General features: G+C 33.6%; 1 protein-coding gene across 4 annotated transcripts in view; it reads left to right on the top strand.

Moving 5' to 3' along the window:
• The window catches only part of LNPK (lunapark, ER junction formation factor), a 75,389-nt gene that overhangs the window by 4,777 nt on the left and 46,589 nt on the right, over positions 1 to 24,023 (top strand). For all 4 annotated transcript variants that reach the window (XM_058549302.1, XM_058549303.1, XM_058549301.1 and 1 more), the window contains exons 2-6: positions 1,049 to 1,137; positions 2,492 to 2,533; positions 3,328 to 3,515; positions 17,238 to 17,296; positions 23,752 to 23,792. In XM_058549302.1, coding sequence (XP_058405285.1) covers positions 1,111 to 1,137; positions 2,492 to 2,533; positions 3,328 to 3,515; positions 17,238 to 17,296; positions 23,752 to 23,792 — 357 coding nt within the window. In that variant the 5' untranslated portion in view covers positions 1,049 to 1,110. The remainder of the gene's footprint in view (positions 1 to 1,048; positions 1,138 to 2,491; positions 2,534 to 3,327; positions 3,516 to 17,237; positions 17,297 to 23,751; positions 23,793 to 24,023) is intronic.

Below are 24,023 nucleotides of genomic sequence, written 5' to 3'. Positions count from 1 at the left end.
GTAAGAATTATGGCCTAACTTTTTTTAGTGGAAATGAAGTAATTTTATACATTGGCAGTATATAACTATAACCTGGTAAAAATATATAACTTTGAAAGTGTAGTTTCACTATTTCAACTTAGAAGAATAAAAATTTATTTAATTATTGACTGGTAAATTGATTTAGAATATAATACTGCAGACATTTTCATACATACAGTAATATTACAATACATTTGAGAGTCATAGAAAAACAATAAAAGAAGGGACTATACAGCCAGCTCACATGAAGGTCAACTAACTTGAGGGACTTAGACACAATTTCAGAGCGAAATGTTTATTTGGGTGTTGAACAGTAGTGAATAGATCAGAAGTCTGAAAATAGAGCAGCTTTGGGCCATGTTTCTTCTGAGCTATTGGGCAAATCACTAAACATCTTTTCACTTAATTTTCTTATCTGTAAAATGGTAATAATGAAGGCTCACCTGTGGAAAGTGGTAGTATTAACTGTAATTTACAGAAAAGAAAATTAAGGCTCAGAAACATTAAATGATTTGCTCAAGGTCACAGGTAGCCTTGTAACCCTTATTTTCTTATTCAAAATCCAGTTGGCTTTCTATTATTACTTTTAATGTGATGTTATTCTGTACATTGTAAAACATTTCTTATTCCAAGTAACTAATTTAGCTGAATGATAGAAATGGTAGTATTTAAAAGCATGTAGAATGAAAGTAGTGTAGTAAAACTTTGCTTAGAAGAACAACATAGGGGACCTACTTTAAAGAGCAGAAAGCGCAAAGTGGTATGAATATACACTTCTAAAATGCCTTCCCAGTGAAAAAGCTTTTTCAGCTTTATTTTCACTTTTAAATATGTCCTGGCTTAGAAGAAAGGATTTTGTAAAAGGTGGATTCTATCCTAAGACTGTCTGAATTAAAATTCCACATAAATGGAGTCTAAAAAAATTAATACTTTACAGTATTTTTAGGCAGTATTGCAACATCTAAATTTTATAGTGAGTTTGCTGTATGTCTAACGTACATTTTTTAAATACTCGCTTTATTTCTAGCTGTGAATTCCTTTGGACAATTGATGATATTTATCATTGTGCCCAATTTCTACAAATAAAAGATGGGTGGATTATTTTCTCGATGGAGGGTAAGTTACTTTTCTTTACAGCCAGTAATTAGTCTAATATAAAATTGTCACATTAAGCTATTTGTAAAAGTCTCCTTTGTGGTGTAGACTTGAGTTGTAATTTGATATTATCTCTAACTCTGTATATATATATTTTTCTTTCTTCTCTTATGAATTATTTGGACTTGAATAGCTTTACTTGCTATATAGATGTCTAATGTCTCTGTTTAACAGAATTATTTCACTTTGACTTATGAATTATTTTTATTTCTCTATTTATGTATTTCTGTACAAATGGTTATTTTTTTCTTGTTTTCTTCTCATACTGCCTAAATTTCAATATTATTTGAAAGATAGTTGAAATTAAGTATTCTATACAATACTTACATTTTTACAGGCTGTATCTTTTTGCTTAAAGCTTGTCACAAATATTTACTGAAGTCACACTAAATATACTTTTAGGAATTGTAGGTTAAATAAAATTAAAAATGCAGTTTGATTTTATTGGTTAAGCCCTTAGAGGAAGTATCTCAAATTTAGAGCTAGAAAATATAAAATATGTTGATAAATGCCCTTCTCTAATGTAAGAGGAGATACTGTAGTTTAGGACAAACTACTTTGCTTATTTTTTGACTCCTTTTTACCATAATAATGGAGTCTAGTAATACTTCATGCACAATTTAGTTTTTGGACTATTGCTGGAACTGCTGTGTTTTGGATTGGCGTTATACTGACCCCTCCTCTTTATAACCTTATTACAATTCTGCTTAAGGATCAAATTTATCTATTCTTCGTCTTGAGTGTTAGGTTGAACCATATGAAATTGCCAGTATTCAACAGCTTTGACTTATGTAAGCAGCAATTTCATATGGTTCAACCTTACGTTAACAACTCTTGTGGGAACTACAATGAATTGATATTCATTACCTTCTTAGATTATTAAGTATATGATTGGTAAATATTTTCTCAAGTATGAGCCATTTGGCTTGTTTTTATTCTAGGTGGTATAAAAAATATCTTTGACAAACAATAATGAAGTATTCTAAGATGCCCTTTTAAAATCTGATCTTCAGAGAAGTATTTTAGGAATTCAGAAGGGAGGTAATCTATTGATTTTGACCTCCAGAGTTCTAAGTGAACTTTTAGCAGTAGCAAATCAGACCATCTTTAGTCTTGAATTTTTTAATATGTGAATTCTTTTGAGTAACACTATCTAAGAAAACTTTTCTTGAAGAAAAAATTTGTTTCTCTCTATAAAAGTATGTTCTGTTGGGGTTAAGAATGGTAAACCCGTTTATGATTACATAAATCAAAGTGTTTCTAAGTTTGCAGTAACAAGTTTTAATGTTCTCTCTTATTTCTCTTTCTGTAACAGACAAAACCTTCGACTGTAGAAGTTCTGGAAAATATAGATAAGGTATGTTCCTTGGCTCTGGGGTGTTTTAATTTGTTTTAGGTGTTACGTAAATATTATCTTAGTATATATTATTGTATATATTATTTTGGAGTCCAGATTCGGTGTGGGAATTTAGAGATGATAAAGAGTAAACCTGAGAACTTTAATGTTACATCACCTTGAAAAAATCCAAAGTCTGTCAGTGACTTAAGAAGTCTGTGTCAAGTAATAGAGCCTGTTAGAATGAAATTAGATCTACAGCATGGTGTAAATCAATGCTACGGATAGGAGAAAGTAGATTATAAAGTAGTCTATGACAATTTTTGTCAGTTTACAAACTTCACAGCTTTTTATACTTTCTATCATTATCAAAAGTGGTTATTCCTTGGGAATATTGAGAGTGATGAATAGATTGAAACAATCTAGTATGAGTCACTTTGAATTTTTATTAATTCTTTCTTTTTATAGCCAGATTTTTTTTAGGCCTTATACAGGAAGAATTATTACTTGTTTGATTTAACAAATACTATTTATTGATGCCAATTTTATGCGTCTGATGTTTGCTAATTTGACAGGTTAAAAATAGTATTTTAATTTTGCTTTTAAACAAGTGATTTGTCAGAATAGGCATTTTCATGTATTTATCTTCAGTTTTTGTTTTCTTTTTCATATTCTGTTTTAAAATATTAAGATATTATATTTCATTGAATTTTATGAGTTTTTTCTATATAACCTTTCTATCATGTTAAATTTTTGTTAAGATTTCAATTTCCTTATGAAATTTGAGATAATCTAGAATAATTTTCTCTTAACAGGAAATTCAAGCTTTGGAAGAATTTAGGGAAAAAAATCAGAGATTACAAAAATTATGGGTTGGAAGATTAATTCTCTACTCCTCAATTCTCTATCTGTTTACATGTTTAATTGTATACTTGTGGTATCTTCCTGATGAACTTACAGCAAGACTTGCCATGACACTCCCATTTTTTGCTTTCCCTTTAATGTAAGTAAATTATTCCTTTTGTTGACCTTTCCTCTTTCTGACCAGATAGTTTTAATATATTCAGTCTCTTTTTTATTATGAAATAGTAATGTCTCAGACTGAATAAATTTGCATATTTTTTGCAGTTTGAAAAATATTTCTTTAAAAAAGTAGAACAGCTGTTTTAGACCTTTATTTGCAGTCCAAAATACCTGAGGAATATGGCCCAGTGATATTGGTAATAATGGCTCTATATGGCAATCTTTTGTGATTCTCTAATATATGGTCATGCTCCCTTAGGGGTATTGGGCATGGAGTGGGCATGTCAGATTGTGGGTAGTGGAAAGTGAGGGATGGTTTGTAAAACAAAGAGAGCAACTGCCCCAATGATTCTGAATATATTCCATTCATCCCACTTTTCTTCCCCTCTTTTTAGTCACTGCTATAAAGCAATTGACCCTTATTATAGAAATCTTTTATAATATAGCATTTTACAGAAGGTGTGTTGTGATTGAGAATTTTGAGAGACAATTGAATGAAAAATGTGGTCGTTCAATCAACAAACATTTATAGGTAGCAGTTGTGTAGACGTTGGATTATAATGGTGTATGGTACACAAAAATACAAAATCTCTGACTGTAGATTTTAGACTGCATACATTAAATTAAATAATAAGTATGTGAATATTAAGAGAAGTGCCAAATGCTATGGCCGCATTTAACAGGGGCCCTAACACAGTCTGGGTGGAGGTGGGGATCAGGGAAGGGCCTTTGTATTCATTTTCTATTGCTACCACAAATTTAGTGGCTTAAAGCAACACCTATTTATTATATCACAGTTGTATAGGTCAGAAATTCAAGTGGCTTGACTGGGTTCTCTGCTTAGGGTCTTACAGGCTACAATCAAGGTTATCACCTGGCCTGGGGTCTTATCTGGAGTCTTTGGGAGGAGGGGTCATGCTTCCAGGCCAACTTCTGCTACATCTCTCTAACTTTCTATTCTGCCCTCTGCCGGGGAGAAAGCTCTGCTTTTAAGGGCTTAACTGATTATATGAGACTCACCAAGATAATCCAGGATAATCTCCCTATCTTCAAATCAACTCAGTAATACTTAATTATATCTGACAAGTCCCTTCACAGCAGTACTTAGATTACTGTTTAACTGCGTAACCAGAAGATGGAAATCTTGGGGAGAGAGAGGGATATCTTTAGAATTCTGCTTACCATAGCCTTCCTGAGGAAGTGATGTTTGAGTTTGAGACCTGAAGGATGAGTATGTATATCAAGAGTGGTGTGACATGGTGGGTACTGTTTTAGACAGAAGGTACAGCATATTTGAAGGCCCTGAGGGAGGATAGAGCATGGTAGGTTTAAAGAAATGAAAGAAGGCCAAAGATTGGATTATAGAGAAAAGTCTGGATAATTAGGCAAGGGATATTTCTTGGAGGCCTTATAGTCCATGATAAGAATTTTAGGCTTTAAGGGTAGTGGGAAGCCATTGAAGATTTTTAAGAAGGAATATGACATGATCATATTGTTATTTTGAAAATACCACTGAGGTTACAGCATGGAAAATAAATTAGAGAGGAATAAGAATGGATCTGGAGCCTCTAGTTAGAAGGTTATTATAGTTGTCGAGGGGAGAAATGATTGATGGTGATTTGCACTTGAGTAGTGGTAGCAGGGTTGAAGACAAGCAGATGGGCTGAATGAAGTGGATGGATTGAAGAGATTTAGGAGGTATAATTGAGGTAATATAGAAAGGCTCTTGGTGATTGGTTGGATATGGGGTGAAAGAGAAGAATTACATCAAGGATAAAATTCAGGTTTAAGGCTTGGGAAATTTGGTTAGTGGTAGTGTCATTCATCTAAATAGGGAACAACATGAGGAGGAGCAGGTTTGGTGACCCACTGGGACTAAAATACCTATGGTCTATCCAAATAGAGCTGCCCAGTGGAATGCTTAAATATGAGTATGAAGCTCTGGAGAGAAATTTGAATGGGAGATAGAAATTTAGGATTTGGCAACCTATAAATGCTAATCAAAGCCATCATCTGTTCGTTCAGTAAACATTGAGCACCTGCGATATGTGAGGTATTGGGCTAGACCCTAGTGATTGAGAAAGTCGTGACAAGATCTCTGCCCTCGGGGCCGGCCCCGTGGCTTAGCGGTTAAGTGCATGCACTCTGCTACTGGCGGCCTGGGTTCGGAGATTCGGATCCTGGGCGCGCACCGATGCGCTGCTTGTCCGGCCATGCTGAGGCGGTGTCCCACATACAGCAACTAGCAGGATGTGCAACTATGACAACTATCTACTGGGGCTTTGGGGAGAAAAAGGGAAAAAAGGAGGAGGACTGGCAATAGATGTTAGGTCAGGGCCAGTCTTCCTTAGCAAAAAGAGGAGGATTGGCATGAATGTTAGCTCAGGGCTGATCTTCCTCACACACACACACACACAAAAAGAGAACTCTGCCCTCATGGAGCTTATGTTCTATTGGGGTTGGAGATAAAAAGTGAGAGACAAGTAAACAAGCATAGTTAATTTAGAGAGAGGTAAGTGCTATGAAGAAAATGAATGGGGTGATGAAAGGAAAAGGATACTTTAGGATGGTCCTGGAAGGCCTCTTTTGAGGGGGTATTGGAGTGGAGAACTAAAGTATGAGAAAGAACCAGCGTGGAAAGAGTTGGAATTTCTGGAAAATTAGTTATATATACAGTATATAATAGCACATATATCCATAGAGAGATGCAGAAAAGGATTATTAATGGTAATTCTCTCTAGGTGGTGGAGTTTTAAGTAGTTGTTTCTTTCTGTTTGCTTTTTGGTATTTGAATTTTTTACGACAATGTGTTCTTCAAATCCTAAAAACAAAAAAATCTAAGAGTTGAGAGAAGATTTTTCCAAGAAGAAAGAACAGAAAATGCAAAGCCTGTAAAGTAGGAGAGAGCATGACTTGAGGGTCAAAAAGATAGATATACCTGGAATGTGTGATGGAGAAGAAGAGTGATACGAGGTGAGCTTGCAGAATCAGGCAGGATCTAGATCGTGGAAGGTCATGGTGAGGAGTTTGAATTTCATTTTAGATGAAATAGGAAACTTGTAAAGGTTTTAGTGGAAGAATGGTGTGATGAGATTTAACTTAAGAGAATCGTACGTGCTGCCTTTTGGAGGCTAAGAAGATAAGAGTAGAAACAGAGAGATCAGCTAGGATGCTGTTATAGAAGTTTAATCTAAAAATGCGGATGCATTGGACTGCCCAGTGGCAGTGGAGATGAATAGATGACTTGGAAATATTTCAAGACAGCTCGATGGGAGGAAATGGGAGGTAGAGGAAAAGGAAGAATCAGAGTGATACTTAGGTTTTTTGGTTTGACATTTGGGGAAAGTGTAGGATCTTCTTCTTTGGAACTACTACGGTAAAATTTTTTTGTTTAGTCTTTAGGGCAGGGCATATTTTCAGAATGGAACTCCTGGAGCTTATACAGTTTTAACTCTGTGTGTAGATAAAAGAGCCAAAACTCGAGTGCACGTGTATTACAAAATAATTGTCTCTGCCATTTTCTTTATTTTCCTTTTCTTTTGAAATCTTTTGGAATGCTTCTTATCCCAGGTGTAGTAGTGGATTTTATAATGCAGAGCCCCCCTTTCCCTTGTTTCCCTTCTATGTTTTGTAAAAAAGAAGGGAGAAAAGAAATTTTGAAAGGGAATAAGTATGAGATGTTAAGTTGATTTAAGCTACTTTAAAGACTTTTAAAAAACCCACTTGACATCCATTTCCATATAAAAATTCGTTTTCTGATTATCAAAGATTTGTATCTAGTTGCAGAAGAATGTCAGACAGGAAACTCTGCTGTGCTAATTCTAATGGCTATCCACAAATTGTGATCTAGTGGATCTGCTATTATGACTCAGAAGACTTTTTTTTTTTGTGCAAATAAATCATATACTAATTGTTTTTAAAAGTAGAAAAACTCCATTTAAAAAATGTTTGCTATTTTTTCAGTTTGATCTTTCTACTATTTTGAATATGAAGCTTTATTATCCTTACTGTGTCCTTCTGCCTGTTCTGCATCACCTGTGTCTAGTATTTCTTGGCTTGTTAAGCTTCAGAGCCATTTCTCACTTTGTCTCATTCACGCTTGTGACCTGGGTCTCAACTGCTGCAGCTTCTGTTTCAGTGAGCTCTTCACTTTTGGAAGGATAGACCAGTTATCCAACAAAGGATGGAATTGTCCTTCTGATTGATGACAATCAAAAAAGCATGAAATAAAATACAACAGTGAGAAAGTGGGTGTTGTGGTAAATAGAATGAAGGCTTACCACAGGATGTTTTCTTTTGTCTGTAATGTGAGCTATTGCCCAAGCTTATCCCTGGACTTTTTTTCCTTTGGAAACAAAAGTTTTGAGGTCTGGACCAGGATTTATTTTAAAGAAATGGAGGCAGAAGGAGCAATAAAATGTATTGCTTTACTCATCGCTGTCTACCTTGATTATAAAGCTTAGAAATCTACCTGATAACTGCAAAAAATGACTGCTGTCCCTGCATTCCAAGTTTCCCAAATGCTTTTACTGGACAGAGAGGTCACGGATTCAGGACTGATGGTATATTGCATAATCATAATGATTCCAAAGTTATCTTTTATGGTAGAAAATCAGTACTCTAAGATGCTTTGAGATTTTATTATATCTTCTTTTTAGGATGTAATATGCAGGAACTTGGTGTGATTTCAACCTATTGTTTTTCTGCCTTTCAGATTCAATAATACATTTATATCTCTCTGATCTTTTCAACTATTACTGAAACTGAAACTGTAATCTAAATGCTGGACTTATTTTGTAGGACTCATTAAAGCTATGCTCCATAGTGAGGGAAGGTTTGAGTTACAGTTAAAATCTTATATTTCTGCATTATGCTGGCAGTTATGCATTACCTCAGGAGTTGCTTCATTTTCTAAGAGTGAACCACCATTGAGTTTTGTCTCTACCCTTAACTAACTCTGTAAGCAGTCTTATAGACTTTTACTCCTGGATACCTTATTCTTACAAATTATAGCTTTCTAGAAAATGCCATTCTCTAAATGATTATTTCAGAGATCTACTAGCATAAGAGGTTGACTTTCCCAGAGGAGTTAGCCATATTTTCCCTGTGTGTGTGTGTGTGTGTGTGTGTGTGTGTGTGTGTGTTTTGCTTCTTAAAATGGGGTTATGAGGGAAAAATTTTAAGCAAAAGAAATGAAGAAGGTGGTCCTGTCCCTGTTTCTTATGTTTTCTTATTTTTCTACTTAGATTGAAAGCCATTTGAGGATAGAGCTTTGATCTTATATAATTTCTATGCCTCCTTCCCACTCCCCATCCTTCGGACTAGTTTGTAATAGATATTTCCTCAATCCAGCTAGAAGGTTGACAAACATAATTTGTAGCCTTTTGAAGAAAGTTAAACATTTGTTTCATGGCACTCTAATAAAAATACAAAGTATCTTTCATCAACCATAGTTGGCTCTTAAAGGAGAAGGTATCTATGAACATCTCTTGATATTGACTCAAGGAGAATATTTACTCTTAGGTTTGGTAGATAAGAAAATCATTTTGCAAGCATCCCTTTTGCAATATTGATAGATATTTGAATATTGATAGTTACTTGATAGAATTTTTTACTTAAAGAATTATGAACTGAGACATAATTAAGAGACCTGTTCTTGGATGGGAAGCCTCAGTATTATAGTGAGATCAGTTCTCCCTAACTTAATCTAAAAATGTATGATCACAATAAAATATCAGTAATACTTTAAAAATCTTGGCACACTTATTCCATAATTTTTAATGGAAAAATAAGCAAATAAGAATAATCTTGAATATTCTAAAAAAGGAGAGGAATGAGAAGCAGAGGTCTACCAGGCATCAAAAGACTTCATAATAATTTTAAAAAATATTATTATAAATAATAATAAAACAATAATGATAACTTGCTTTATAAAGCTTCATTAATTAAAAGTTTGGTGCAGTATATAAATAGAGCCATAGAACAAAGAAAGAGACATGAGAATCCAGAAAAAAATCCCAAAAGGAATTTTTGTATATGGTTTTTATGTATAATACAGATGACATTTCAAATCATTGGGGGAAAATAGTATTGAGTTATATCCAAAAATAAAAAATAAAAAAATAAAGCTTGATTCTTGCCTTATTCCTTATAGCAAAATAAATCATTATTATTACTTTGTCTGAATGTGAAGGTAATTCTTGCTAAAGCCTTTGATGGTTAAATAAACTGACAAAATAGTCAACATAGCTATAAATATTGAGACCTGTATATCTTTTCATTTTTAGCTTTATATATTGCTAAATCTCATCTAAAAACATTCCGATAAATTGAATATAGGGCTTATGTGGTTGTTGGAAAGAGAACACTGAAGTTTGGCAGAAAAGACAAAATAGGTGAAAAGTGCTTTATATATATGAAAGCTGGTGAAAAACTATCAGAGGTTTATGGAATGTTAGTCCTTTAGTAAAAGTGAGAAAAATTTGATTATATTGATTGAGTTTTAGGTATTCTGCTATATTTTAGCTTTTAGCATGTTTAATTTTAGTATAGTAAAACACTGAATATTAAGGATTTAAAATGTTTACCATATCTAAAGTGTGATTCTCTTATAGTGAGGCTCCAAGTATTTCCTGTTAGAACACCTTTATAATTTAATAGTACAAGTCACTAGATAATATTTAACAGAAATTCATGCTGTACTAATATTTCAAATAGCATCAGTTTCATTCAGAAAAGAAAAACTGGAATGATTTGATGAATGTGAATTAAGAAAGAGTTTTTAAGGGGCGGGCCCGGTGGCATAGTGCTTAAGTATGTGTGCTCCACTGCGGTGGCCTGGGGTTCGTGGGTTCAGATCCCAGGCACGCACCGACCCACTACTTGTCAGGCCATGCTATGGTGGCATCCCATATAAAGTAGAGGAAGATGGGCACGGATGTTAGTCTAGTGCCAATCTTCCTCAGCAAAAAAAGGAGGATTGGCATCAGATGTTAGCTCAGGGCTAATCTTCCTCACACCCCCGCCCCCCAAAAAAGGAAACAGTTTTTAATATGTCTTGGAATTGATTGTATATATGAACTTACTGATTTTCTGTACTAATTTTATATTCAACCACAGTAATTGTCTTGTTTCTAGTAAGTTTTTCAGTTGATTCTTTTGAGAATTTCCAAGTATGCATTGATATCATTTGTAAATAGCAATAAATTTAACACCTTCTTTCAGATTTTTTGTCTGATTTTTTCTTCTTGGCTAATTGTGTTGGCTAATACCTTCAGGACAATGTTAAGTTATAGAGAAAATAGTGGACATCCTTGACTTTTTCCTTGGGAGTACTTCTGTTTCCCATTGGGCATTATTCTGACTTTTGGATTGAGACAGATATATTTTGTTATGTTAAGGAATTTTCTAACCATTCATATTTCATTTAGTTTTCCTTTAAGTCAAGAAAGATTATTGAATTTTGTTAAGTGCTGTTCTGTCATCCATGGATATAGCTGTATGATTTTTCATCTTATGTCTCTTGATGTGATGAATTCTATTAAATATTGAATTTAAATATTGAAATCTTGAATTCCAGGAAAATTTCTACTTTCACACTTGTAATCATTTTATAAAAACATCTGAAAACTTTTCTTTATTTTTCAATGCTCTGGAACAGTTTAAATAGTACTGGCATTATCTGTGCTTTACAGGTTTGGTAGTATTCCTTTCGAAAGCTTTTGGACTTGGTGCTCTTTATAGAGGGTAGCTCTTAACAACTTTTAAAATTCAATAGTAGTTAATCTGGTAGGTTTTCTGTCTCTTCCAAGGTAGTTTTATTAAAAATTAAATGTATGTATATAAATTACCTATTCTACACTTTAAAAATAATGTATTTGCATAGCATTGTAATAGTAGTAGTCATTGTCTCATTGATTTTTAAAATTTTCTTTGTATCTATGATCATTGCTTCCTTATTTTTATTTTGTATCTTTGTACATTCTTTTTTGATTGTTTTTATTAGCTGTTTACATACCCTTTGAACCAGCTTTTAAAAAATTACTTATTTTTATTAATTCTTTTTTTCTTTTCTTAGGCTTGTTTTATCCTTGTAACTTAAATTGGATGCTTAATACATTTGTTTTCATTCTTACTTATTAACACAATACATTGTATGTGTATTTGAGGCCGTGATATTTTCTGACCACAGCTTTAGTTTTATCCCACAGATCTTGATATGTAGTGATTTACTTTGGTTGTTCTATAGATATCATAAATTTTTGTTTGTTTGTTTTGTTTTTGTAATCTAAAAGTTATTTCCAGATGGCAAATGTGTGTTTGTATGTTTGTTTTTTGGCTTAGTTACTATTTCTAGTGCTATTGTATTGCTTTCAGAGAATACTGTTTAATAATATTTCTACTTCTTTGAATTTACTGAGGCTTTTTTTGGTGGCATGCTATTTGTTCAGTTATTGTGTTTCATGAAGACTTGAACATGTATTTTTTTTTTTCAGGTACACAGAGTTTAATATTATCAATGAGAACTACCTCATTATGTTATATAGGTCTTCTGTATCCTAATAATGATATATTTCTACTTCTTCCTATATTTTCTTTGGTTTTACTTTATGAATGTTGATGCTTTGGTGTTTGATGAATAGATGTTCCTAACTATTATATCTCCATTGTAAATACATTCCTTAAAAAAAACACTTTTTTATTTTGAAATAATTATAGATTCATAGGAAGTAAACAGGCCCCGTGCACCCTTCACCCAGCCCTCCCCAATGGTCATATCTTGCGTGACTATAGTAAAATATCACAGCCAGGAAATTGACATTGGTTCAATTCACAGAACCTATTCAGATTTTACCAGTTTTACATACACTCATTTGTTTGTGTGTTTTATATTTCTATGCAATTTTATCGCATGTGTAGCTTCATGTAACTACCCCACAATTCAGATCTAGAACTGTTCCAAAACCATAAGGCTCCTTTTTGCTACCCTTTTGTAGTCATACCAACCCTTGTCCAACTGCTCCATTTCTAATCCCTGCCCCGCACTAATCTGTTTTCCATCTCTATAATTTTGTTATTTCAAGAATGTTATAAAATGGGATCACATGGTATATAACCTTTTGAAGTTGGCACTTGTCGCTCAGCATATTCTTGAGATCCATCCAAGATGTTGTGTATCACTAGTTCCTTTTTATTGCTGAGTAGTATTCCATGGTATTAATATCCCAAGTTTGTTTAACCATACACGTATTGAAGGACATTTAAATAGTTTCCAGTTTTTGGCTATTACAAATAAGGCTGCTCTGAACATTTATGTACAGGTTTTTGTCTGAACATTAGTTTTAATTTCTCCAGGGTATATGCCCAAGAGTGTAATTTCTGGGTAAGTACATGTTTAGTTTTATAAGAAACTGCTAAACTTTTTTTCAGAGTAGATGTACTATTTTACATTTCTACTAGTTATGTGTGAGTGATCTAGTTTCTTTGCATTCTAGTCAGCATTTGGTATTATCACTGTTTTCTATTTTGATCATTCTGATAGGTGTGTAGTGATATTTCATTGTGGTTTTAATTTACACTTCCCTAATGGCTAATGATGTTGAACATCTTTTCATGTGTTTATTTGCCATCTATATCTCCTCTTCAGTGAAATGTCTGTTCATATCTTCTAATTTTCTAATTGGATTATTAATCTTTTTTCTGTTGGATTTGAGAGTTCTTTATATATTGTAGATGCAAGTCCTTTGTTGGATATATGGTTTGCAAATATTTTTTCCCAGTTTACAGTTTGTCTTTTCATCCTCTTAATAACGTCTTTCGTAGAGCAAAGTTTATTAATTTTTCCTTTTCTGGGTTGTGCTTTTGTTGTCAAGAATGCCTCCCTAGCTATAAGTCCTGAAGATTTTCTTCTTTGCTTTTTTTTTTTTTTTTTGTGAGGAGATCAGCCCTGAGCTAACATCCGCCAATCCTCCTCTTTTTTTTTTTTTGCTGAGGAAGACGGCCCTGGGCTAACATCTGTGCCTATCTTCCTCCACTTTATATGGGACGCCGCCACAGCATGGCTTACCAAGCAGTGCGTCGGTGCGCGCCCGGGATCCGAACCAGCGAACCCCGGGCCGCCACAGCGGAGCGCGCGCACTTAACCGCTTGCGCCACCGGGCCGGCCCCTTCTTTGCTTTTTTTAATGCTTTTTTTCTTCTAATATTTTACATTTAAGTTCATAATCCATTTTGAGTTAATCTTTATATAAGGTGTGAGGTTCGTGTTGAGATTCTGGGTTTTTTTTGCCCATTGATGCCTAATTACTCCAGCACTGTGTGTTGGAAAGGAACCACATCCTTCTTAACATTATAAAATGACCTTCTTTTTTTAAAAAAAGCTTTTTTAGAGGGGTCTTGAGTTCAACCTTGTGGAGTGTTAAGATCAGAACCCTTGTTTTGTCTGTATTTGCCTAGTATACTTTTGCCCATTGTTTTATTTTCAACCTTCAAAACCACTTGGATGTCAGTTTACATTATAGAGTTGGGGTTTCTTTTATGATCCAGTCTGAAAGTCTTTTTCTTTTGCTCTGGTGGATTTAGCTCACTTATGTTTATTGAGATGAAAGACATTGGTCTAAGTTTTGAAACATACTTTTGTATTTTGCTTTTATAACCAAAAAAAATCTCTATGTGGTATATTTACTTTACTTTGGCCCAGTTATTTGTAGGAAGTTTGTGAGAGTACGGAGGCTTGTCTTCCTACATTCCAGGCTGTCTAAAATTTTCCTTATGATCCAGGATTTAGTGTATTAGTTTGTTCAGCTTTTATCTTTCTGCAGCCAATAGGGTGTATTAGGCTAAAGTATTTTTTCATAATAGAAAACTTCTTTTCTCTCCTGCTGCCGTAGAAGTAGAATGTTCTTTGTAAATAGGGCATTTCTGAATTATTTCTCTTTGAACTCTGCCTTCCCCGTTTCGTTGTTGGAACCAAACTGAGGAGTTTCTGCCTGTAGCATGTGTGTCTTATTCTCATTATTATAAATATGGGTTTTAGACTTTATACTTTGAGAAGTTTATCTTGCGACCTCTTTGTGAGATAAGCGGTTTTCCTTCTCTGCTTCCACTGTTTTGAGCCCCTGCATGATCTTCATTGCTTTTGGGAGCCCTTCCACATATTTTGAGTGTTGTGTTTTTTAGCTCTATCTTAATTTTATCAGAAAAGAAATTTATGTTTTTGTTTCTGTTTTCTTTTTTGTTTGGATGATTTCTAAGATGAGGAGGAGGAAATGGAGATTATGCCACTATTCTCAAAGTAGGAGTCAGTGATAGTATCTTGAATATCTCCCCCAAACAAGTTGCTGTATTTTCATAAATTATATTTAATTATTGGGAGAGCAAAACTTTTGTTGGGATAACTAGAATGTAGATTCCTGAAGTACTTTAATTCTTTTTCTAAATTTTATTTTAAAACTACAAAAGAATTGTATTTAATTTAGCCTTAAAGAATAACTAATTCTATATGTTCTACCTTTTTTTTTTTTTTTTATAATTTTATTTATTTATTTTTCCTCCAAAGCCCCAGGGATAGTTGTATGTCATAGCTGCACATCCTTCTAGTTGCTGCGTGTGGGACGCGGCCTCAGCATGGCCGGAGAAGCGGTGCGTTGGTGCGCGCCCGGGACCCGAGCCCGGGCCGCCAGCAGCAGAGCGCTCGCACTTAACCGCTAAGCCACGGGGCCGGCCCTATGTTCTACCTTTTAAAGTCTTGAAGACTTGACACATGGAAATGTGTATTGTTTGATAGCTCATTTTCTCCAGCAGTAGTTCTGATAAAAACCAAGAGGAGAATTCATTGTTCGCAAAGGGGAATTAGTGAGTTTTATTTTGAAGAAAGGGAGTATATTTCAATTATTGTAGTTTTTACCCTTTGAAAATTATATACACTTTTAAAAAAAGTATCTACTCACTTAAGAAAATTTACTGATGTCCTACAGAATTCTAGTCACAATCTCTGCAATTCTTTCTCTTGTGTTCTCAGTTTTCTTCCCCTGTACTGTTTTGCTAAATCATCTCTCTTGGCTTGCCACTGTTTTGGTGGTTTTGCAGTGGAGAAATAGTATGGGACTTTTCTACCGTTGTAGGATCCTTGAGGGTTATGAGCAGAATGTTTGACTTCTTCTCTCATCTCCCTTCCCTTGATAAGGACAACGCGCAGTGTTTTTTTTAGTGCTTAGGTAGTTGTCCAAGTACCACATAGCAATCTGGTGCTGGTTATTGGGTGTTTTCATATGCTAAAAATAAATCATCACAATATGAGAAGCATGTATTAGTTATCTCTTGCTGTATAACAAAATGCCCCAGAACTTAGTAGCTTAAAACAATAAATGTTTATTATCTTGCACAGTTCCTGAGGGGCAGGAGTGTAGGAGCAGCTTAGTTGGGTGGTTCTGGCTCAGGGTCTTTTATTCATATATAAATTGCAGTTAAGCTATTGGCTGAGGCTACAGTCATCTCAAGGCTTAACTAAGGCTGGAGTATTACATCTAAGCTCACACGTGTAGTTGCTGGCAGGCCTCAGCTCCTCACTGGCTGTTTGCCAGAGACCTCTTTTCCTCACCACATGGGCCTTTCTATAGAATTCCCTGAATATCCTCATGTCATTGTAGCTGGCTTCTCTCAGACCGAGTAATCCAAGAGAGAGAAAGATAGCAAGTGGAAGAGGAGGCCCAAGATGGAAGCTGCAGTCTTTTATAACCTAATCTTGAAGCGACATACTATCACTTCTGCCACATGCTATTGGTCACACAGACCGACACTGGTGAGAGAGGACCATACAAAGGTGTGAATAGTGGGAGACAGGGTTCACTGGTGATTACCTTACAGGCTGACTCCCAAGAATAGCAATGATATATTTCAGTGAAGAACTAATTTTCATACTTATTATCTGAATTTATATTCAAATATAATGTATTTCTTTTATAAGATGAATAATGTTTTGATACTTATTCTGCTATGTTCTCTGGAGGAAGAGATATTTGCTATGTGATTAGCTTGGGATTAGGATCATTCTTTGATTTTCTTTACATCTTTTAATATCGTTTGATATCTTACTATTGCAAAACCTGAAGAATTATCCTCATAAAATCTTTGGAAGGAAGTGTTTAGCTAAGTTTACTTATCAAGTATTTATTTGAAGGTAAGGTTTTTTTTCTTTTCCTCCAGATAGCTTATTCTATTTAGTGGAGAGAGAGCTCTCCAATGTTAAATAATAGGGAAGCAACGTACATTTGTATAATGCTTTGGATTTGTAAAACCTCCTTCTCCTTTAATGCATGGGAATAGACAAATTTTTGGAGTTGATACTTACTTAGTAAGAAGGGATTCTATAATTTGTTCTTAATCTTTGAAGGGTTCAGAGACCCTTTTGACATTGATGAAAGCAATGCTGTGTGCAAAGAAATGCAATTATGCCTACAAAGGCGATTTTGCGATTCAGAGGGACCCTCGGAAAGTCCATGGATTTTAGAGTGAGAACTCCTCCTTTGAAATCACAGGTAGACTTCTGAGGGTCTCTGAAAGGAGTACTTTTTGATTTTCAAAATATAAATGGAAACAATGTACCTAACTCTAATTGGAAATGTATATTTGTTTTCGTTTTATATGCCTTCTTATTCACTTATCCTAATGATGGTTTTTGTTTCTGAATTTTGCTTCCTCTGTAGCATCTGGAGCATAAGAACAGTGCTTATTTTCTTCTTTTCCAAGAGAACAGAAAGAAATAGTAAGTTTAATTTCTAAGTTTTTATAAATACATTTAAAAAACCCATCTTATAGTGCATTGGTTTGTAATTGAATGGCAGGTTGTGAAATGGTATATTGAAGTGACATCATGGTAAATATTGAAGAGTTGTTTACTGTAAAGCATAAGAAGGGTTATGAATGATCAAGATGATTCTATTTTTCATTTGTTATTTCTGTCTTATTCATTTAGAATTTTTTTTACATAAAACAATTCATTTCTTTAAATCAAGAGAAATATTTGTTAAATTAATCTTTATAAAAAACTTATGTTATTATGGAATAAAATGTAGTTACACATCTTTTGATTTGTTCTATTAATTGCACCATTCTCTTTAACCTCACAGCCCCTAGGCTTTTGTTTTTATTGAAATGTGCAAATTATGATGTAATCTCCTTCTGTATTTGTTCTGTATGTGTGCAGATTTTAAAGATTTTCAGATCTTAAAATTATGAGTTATAATTAAAGATATGCAAATTTCATTTAAAATGAACTTTATATGTGACTTCTTATTTTAACTTGTCATTTTAGAAAATTTTAAACATATACAGAAGTAGACTGAATAGTGTGATGAACCCTCATATGCCTATCACACAACCTAAATAATCATCAATTCATGGTCAATCTTGTTTCATTTTTACCCCTACTCACTTCTCCACCTCCTGTATTATTTTGAAGTATATCCCAGCTATATCTTTCCATAACAGACTTTAAAAAATATATGAACATAATATATTATCATACCTAAAAAAGAATTCTTAATACTGTAAAATACTAAATATAAAAATACTGAATTTCCAATTATCTCATAAATGTCATTTGCTTTAAAAAATATTTTGTTTGTTTGACTCAAGATCCAAATAAGGTTCATACAGATATATGACTTTCAAACTGCCATCGCTGCTTATGACTTGTCTTCTACCCAGTTTAGGTTCTATGGTCTGGCCCGAAGACCATCTCTTGCAGACACCATTGACTCCTTTGTCCCTCTTTACTATCCTACTTGTCTTGCAAACTGTACCTTGTTTAAATATAATTAAATGCTTAATCTTTGACTGGCAAAACCTTATCCTGGTTAAAAACATTTTTATGCTTAATCTATGCCTGCATCAGAAAAGCTAAATTTGTTAGAAGAAGATTATATAGCATGCTGACCAGACTTATTTAAGTCTATGATTGCAAATATCAGATGTGCACTCAACACTGCTACACAGTTCTGTTTTATAGTTCCCTAGTAAATTCACTTTTTTCTCTTTGAGAGCATTGTTTGAGATTGTGTTTCTCCTCAGATCACTAATACCTGCCTCCCTACCAAAAACCAAACCAAAATAAAAGCAACCAACCAAAAAAATTCAAAAGCCACAAACAAACAAAACCCCACAAAATCTACCTGGCCACTCTCACCTGTTTGTCTCACTTTCTGGAGAAAATAGATGTAAACAGGTGAGCACGACCTCCAGCACCAAATACATCAAATTAACTCCATGTGTTACTCAGTATGTCATCATCCTTCATGGTATTCTGAAAGACTGGCCTGGATCCTATCTGTGGCTAAGCCCTCCGTTTATACTCTGGATTCTAGATACTCTGGCCATCTCAAGAACTTTGCTTTTGCAGTTATCCCTTCCTGCAGTTATCTTCTCTTTTGCATCATCTGTTTCTATTGGATTGTCCTTTAGATAATCCTGCCTCAATACAATCATCTGGGGCAAAAAACTCTGTCCTGACTCCACACTCCCTTTAATCTACCATGCATATCTCTCTCTCCTTCAAAGTCCTAATCATCTTTACCTCACAAATTATCTTGAATCTGACCACGTCTAACTTTCTTTACTACTATTACAATTCTAATTCAGGTCACCGTCATCTCTTGCTTACACTACTGCAGTGGCTTCCTAACTAGACTGTTTTTAAGGTATAAATCAGATCTTATGTCTCTTATGCTTAAAATTCCCTATTGGCTTTCCATTGCAATCAGAGTAAAATCTGGTTTTTTACCTCAGCGTTCTGACTTATGCTCATTTTCCTAACTTTATCTCCTTTCACTCTCCTTTTTTTGTCTTTTGCTCCAGCCACACTGGCCATCTTTTTGTCCTACTAACAAATTTAAATTCTCTGAACCTCAGTTTCCTAATTTATAAAATGGAAACAAATATTTTGTTTTGGCAGGGCTATTACACGTATTAAATGAAACTATTTGTGAAAGCATATAAAAATTGCAATGGGTTATACACATATGGGCTGATGGTACTGATTGTTCTTTTCCAATCATTATTCTTTTTTATTTTTCTTGCCTTAAAAATTTTTCTTGCCTTATTTAGTGGGTTAGGACCCAGTATAATATTGAATTGAAATGGAAAGAGCAAATATACTTGTCTAGTTACTGATTTCAGTGGAAAAGCTTTTAATTTTTACCGTAAAGTATGATGTTTGCTGTGGTTTTAAAAAATACTGGTACTCTTTGTCAGATTAAGGAAATTGAGCTTATGGTATTGTTTCCAGTGATATTTAGTAATTTAGTAGATACTGGGAGTACAGGAAGAAATTTTAAAAAAATATGCTCTCTGACTTTGTGGAACTAACAAAATAGTGAAAAATATGAGAAACCTTATTTTAAGAGTACTTGGTAAACTTCTCTGAGGAAATCAAATGCGTGAATATTTTAACTTACAAGTAGGTACATCAGGACATGGCTATTACATGGGATTTTTGCTTTAAAAATTTATTTCAGGGATCCTTTCACTTAAAAAAATTTTACTAATTTATTTGAATTGTATGTACGCCTAAAATAGACTTCATAAAAGATTGTCTTGTAGTCTTACACATTTTTTTTTTAGCATAAAGTCAGGTACTATACGTGTGTGTGTGTGTGTGTGTGTGTGTGTATATATATATATATGTATATATATATTTAAGCCTGAAGCTATTTGTCCTTACTTTTTGTTTTCTATTAGTTTTATTTCCTTTGTTTTACAAGTTGGACCTAGTATAGATTAAAGTAAGGGTTGGCAAACTACAGCTTGTGAGCCGAGTCCTTCCGAACACCTTGTACAGCTCATGATCTAAGAATAGCTCTTACATTTTTAAATCATTGAAAAAATTCAAAAGAATAATATTTTGTGACATATTAAATTTGTATAAAATTCAAATTTCTGTTTTTATTGAAACATAGCCAGGCCCATTTATTTACACGTTGTCTAGAGCTGCTTTCATTCTATAATGGCAGAGTTGAGTAGCTGGGACAGAGTGTATGTGGTGCTCTCAACACTTCAGACTGTTGCAGGATGCTCAACAAATCACGGTGACACATTTATGACTTGACAGCATTTCAGGTGCCACGTGTGTTGCTGTGTCGAGACAATTTTATTTATTTTTTATTACCAGTGCATATTCATCATGTAAAAACAAGAAAAGAAGAGAAAATTGGACTTTGAATGTTGCACTTTTAGGGTGCAATGGAGTGTGGACTACTCTTATCAAAATGCAAAATATTTTGTTTATTATGCAATGACATTATAGCTGTGCTAAAAGAATACAACTATACATTGACATTACCATACTAAGTACTCAACATGATATTCCTAACTCACAAAAAAAGCAATGCTCAGAAAAATTAGAACATTTAAAATGGAATATCTCATTATAGCAGAATTTCTTCGTACAATAAAAAAGTGGAAATGGAGCTTCAACCAGAGTAAGTTTCTCAGTGGCTTATTTGTCAAGCAAAGAAAGCCATTTACCAATGGTGAGTTAATTGCATTTAACTGCAGCAGCTGAAGTTTTTGTTCACAGAAAATATACTTGCTTGAGTAGTAGCCTTTTGGCAAGAACAATGGCTTAAAAAATTGAGAACATTGGAAGCAACATAGTCAATTTAAAAACAAGGCAAAGCCCTTGAAATCTCAAGGGATCTTCCTTGGCTCTTGATGAGTTGACAGATGTTACTGATACCACTCAATTTATTTAGTTTATTTGAGGAGTCAGTACTGAGCTTGAAGTGGCTGAAGAATTAGCCTCTATAAATATAATGTGTAGAACAACTCCAGGAGAGAATATTTTCAAAGAAGTTGAAAAAACCCTAATTCAATACAACCTGAAGTGAAATCTGCTAAGATGTGTTACAACTATTGGTGGTAAAAATAGGTGTGAAGCAGAAAAAGGCTTAGTTGGATTAATTTTCGAAGTTCATGAGACTGTAAGGTGTTTAAATCCAACAGTTATTCACCGTGTTATTCAACAGCAGGTACTTTGCAGAGCGTATTGAACCTATCGTGTGCTTGAACTAGTAGTGTTAACGGGGAACTTCATTTGCTCTCATGGACTTAACCATCATCAGTTATGTGAACTTTTATCAGAAACAGAAGTTGAATATCTTGACCTGCCTTGCCACACAGAAGTGTGATGGCTTAGCAGTGGTCAAGTTTTATTGTGGTATTTTGAGCTCAGAGCTCAGACTAAAATTATTCTGAATGAGAAGAACCACCTTCAACCACTGTGATTGAATACTGACTGGCTTTGGAAATTAGCTTTTGTTGCAGACTTGAGGATGGTTCTTAATGAATTCAGCCTAGGATTGCAAGACAAAACAATGGGAAACCTATACTGCCGTAAAGTTATTTAGAAAACAAATAACATTGTAATGACAAAAATGAATTTTTTAAAAAGTGCTATGAAAAGTTAAAACAAGAAGCAAGATCTCCATTCCCACACAATGTAGCAGATATGTTATCTGAGCTCAAACTATAGTTCCAGCAGTGTTTTCCAAACCTCACACAAGTGCAAAGGAAATTTCCATATTTCGAAATCCACTTAACTGTACAATTGAAGAGCTTCTACTAATCTTCAGTTGGAAGTGATTAATTTGCAATGTAATGACATGATAAAAGGCAAATATCAAGAATCTAAAGAATTCTATAAATGTCTTCCAAACAGTGAACATGCTTAATTAAAATCATGTGCTTGTGGATTGATTTCGATCTTTCACACAGCAGTACCTGTCTGTGTGAAAAAAAAATTTCAAAAATCAAATGCATAAAATCTCATTACAGATCAACATTAATAGATTAACATTTGCAATCAATTTTGATGATAGGGAACCCTAACTTTGAACCTCAATTAAGTGAAATATTTTCTCCCCACCCAAAAGGAAATAATTTCATTCTTTTCATTGGTAGATCTGTATCACAAAAAATTGAACTCAATTATTATTACATAATTTGAATTTTGTCAATAAAAAGTTTGTGGGAGTTTGTTTTCTCTTTTGCTTTAAAATTACCAACTTGATTTTACCTTTTGGCCCATAAAGCCCGAAATATTTACTGTCTGGCCCTTTACAGAAAAAGTTTGCTGACCTCTGGATTAAAGGATAGATATTTGGCTTGGTCTTATCTAACTAAAAATGATTGTTCTTTTTAAAGATGTCAGCAGATTTTTTTCCTCTTTAGTAATAAGTCTGCTAGCACATTCAAGACTACTTAATATATTTTGAAAAAAAGTTTTATAGTAAAATTATCTTTTTATAAGTTTGTATTTCTTTGGACTTTTACATAAATAATATACTTTGAATTGAGTATTCAGATGTTTGCTACCCCAAAACTTCAATGAAGAGATAATTTTATTTATAAATTTAATTAAAAATTAAGAACAGTTATTTAAATTCTATTTGATAAATTGTTTAAATCAAATTACGACTTTCTTCTTTCTGGCTGGAATTGCATTCCCAATTGTACACTTAAATATTTCTAGAGAAAAACTAGAAACCTAAAATAAATTTATAAAACAGACATTGACATTCACAAATGATACCCTTTGAAATGATTCTTCCTGTTCTACCATGCCAACCTAAGTAAGCAGGGCACACCTTAGAACAGTTTAATTTTGAAAAGTAATTAGTATCCCCTTCCTTACCAAGTCCCTCCTCAGGTATAATACTATAGGTTTTCAAAAGGTTTTCTTTATTAGTGCTCAATATCTTAAAGGTTGAATATTTTAATAAAATATATTATGTACTTCTTTCTTTATAAACAAAGAGAGAACGTTTTTATTACCACAGTATAAAAAGAGATTTGGGTATTAATTTTGAGGTTAATGTGGGTGAGATGTTGAAAGGAAGGAGATGTTGAAAGGAAGGAGAAATAATAGAAAGTAATGTTTCTGAAAACATTTAAAAATATATATCTTTTTAAATTTGGAAGTGTTTTATTCTATGTAAAGTCCGTTTTCCCACTACTTAGCTTGTATTATATAAAATAGGCAAAAAATATGAAATATATATGGGTAAAGATTGAGGTAATTTTTGTCTATACATCTCAGTGAGAAATCCTAAAATGAGAACGTTTTCCTGTGGTTGCTTAACGTATATCATTTGGCATGATTTTTTTCTTGTATCTAAGTATCTTAATATCTGATTTAGCTTTGATTTAAATCTTGTTTTCTAGATGAAGCATTGGATGATTTAAAATCCCAGAAGAAAAAAATAGTAAGTTAACTTTTATTTAAAGTTAATTTATATGAAACTAATAGATTAAGAACTGAATAATTAATGTTTATATGTTGTAAGTAATAACTCTCTAAGGAACAAGTATGCTTTTAGATAGCATTTTAATGATGAAGCTACATTATGAATATTTTTGCTAGTTAATGATTGACAGGAAAAAGTAGTTATATGGACTTGTGAGATTCTGAGAATCTGTCATTTGGAAGCTGAAGA

This window comes from Diceros bicornis, chromosome 10, assembly GCF_020826845.1.
Source record: "Diceros bicornis minor isolate mBicDic1 chromosome 10, mDicBic1.mat.cur, whole genome shotgun sequence".
Classification (NCBI taxonomy): domain Eukaryota; kingdom Metazoa; phylum Chordata; class Mammalia; order Perissodactyla; family Rhinocerotidae; genus Diceros; species Diceros bicornis.
Note: the sequence above shows the minus strand (reverse complement) of the source record. Positions and strands in the feature narration are given on the sequence as shown.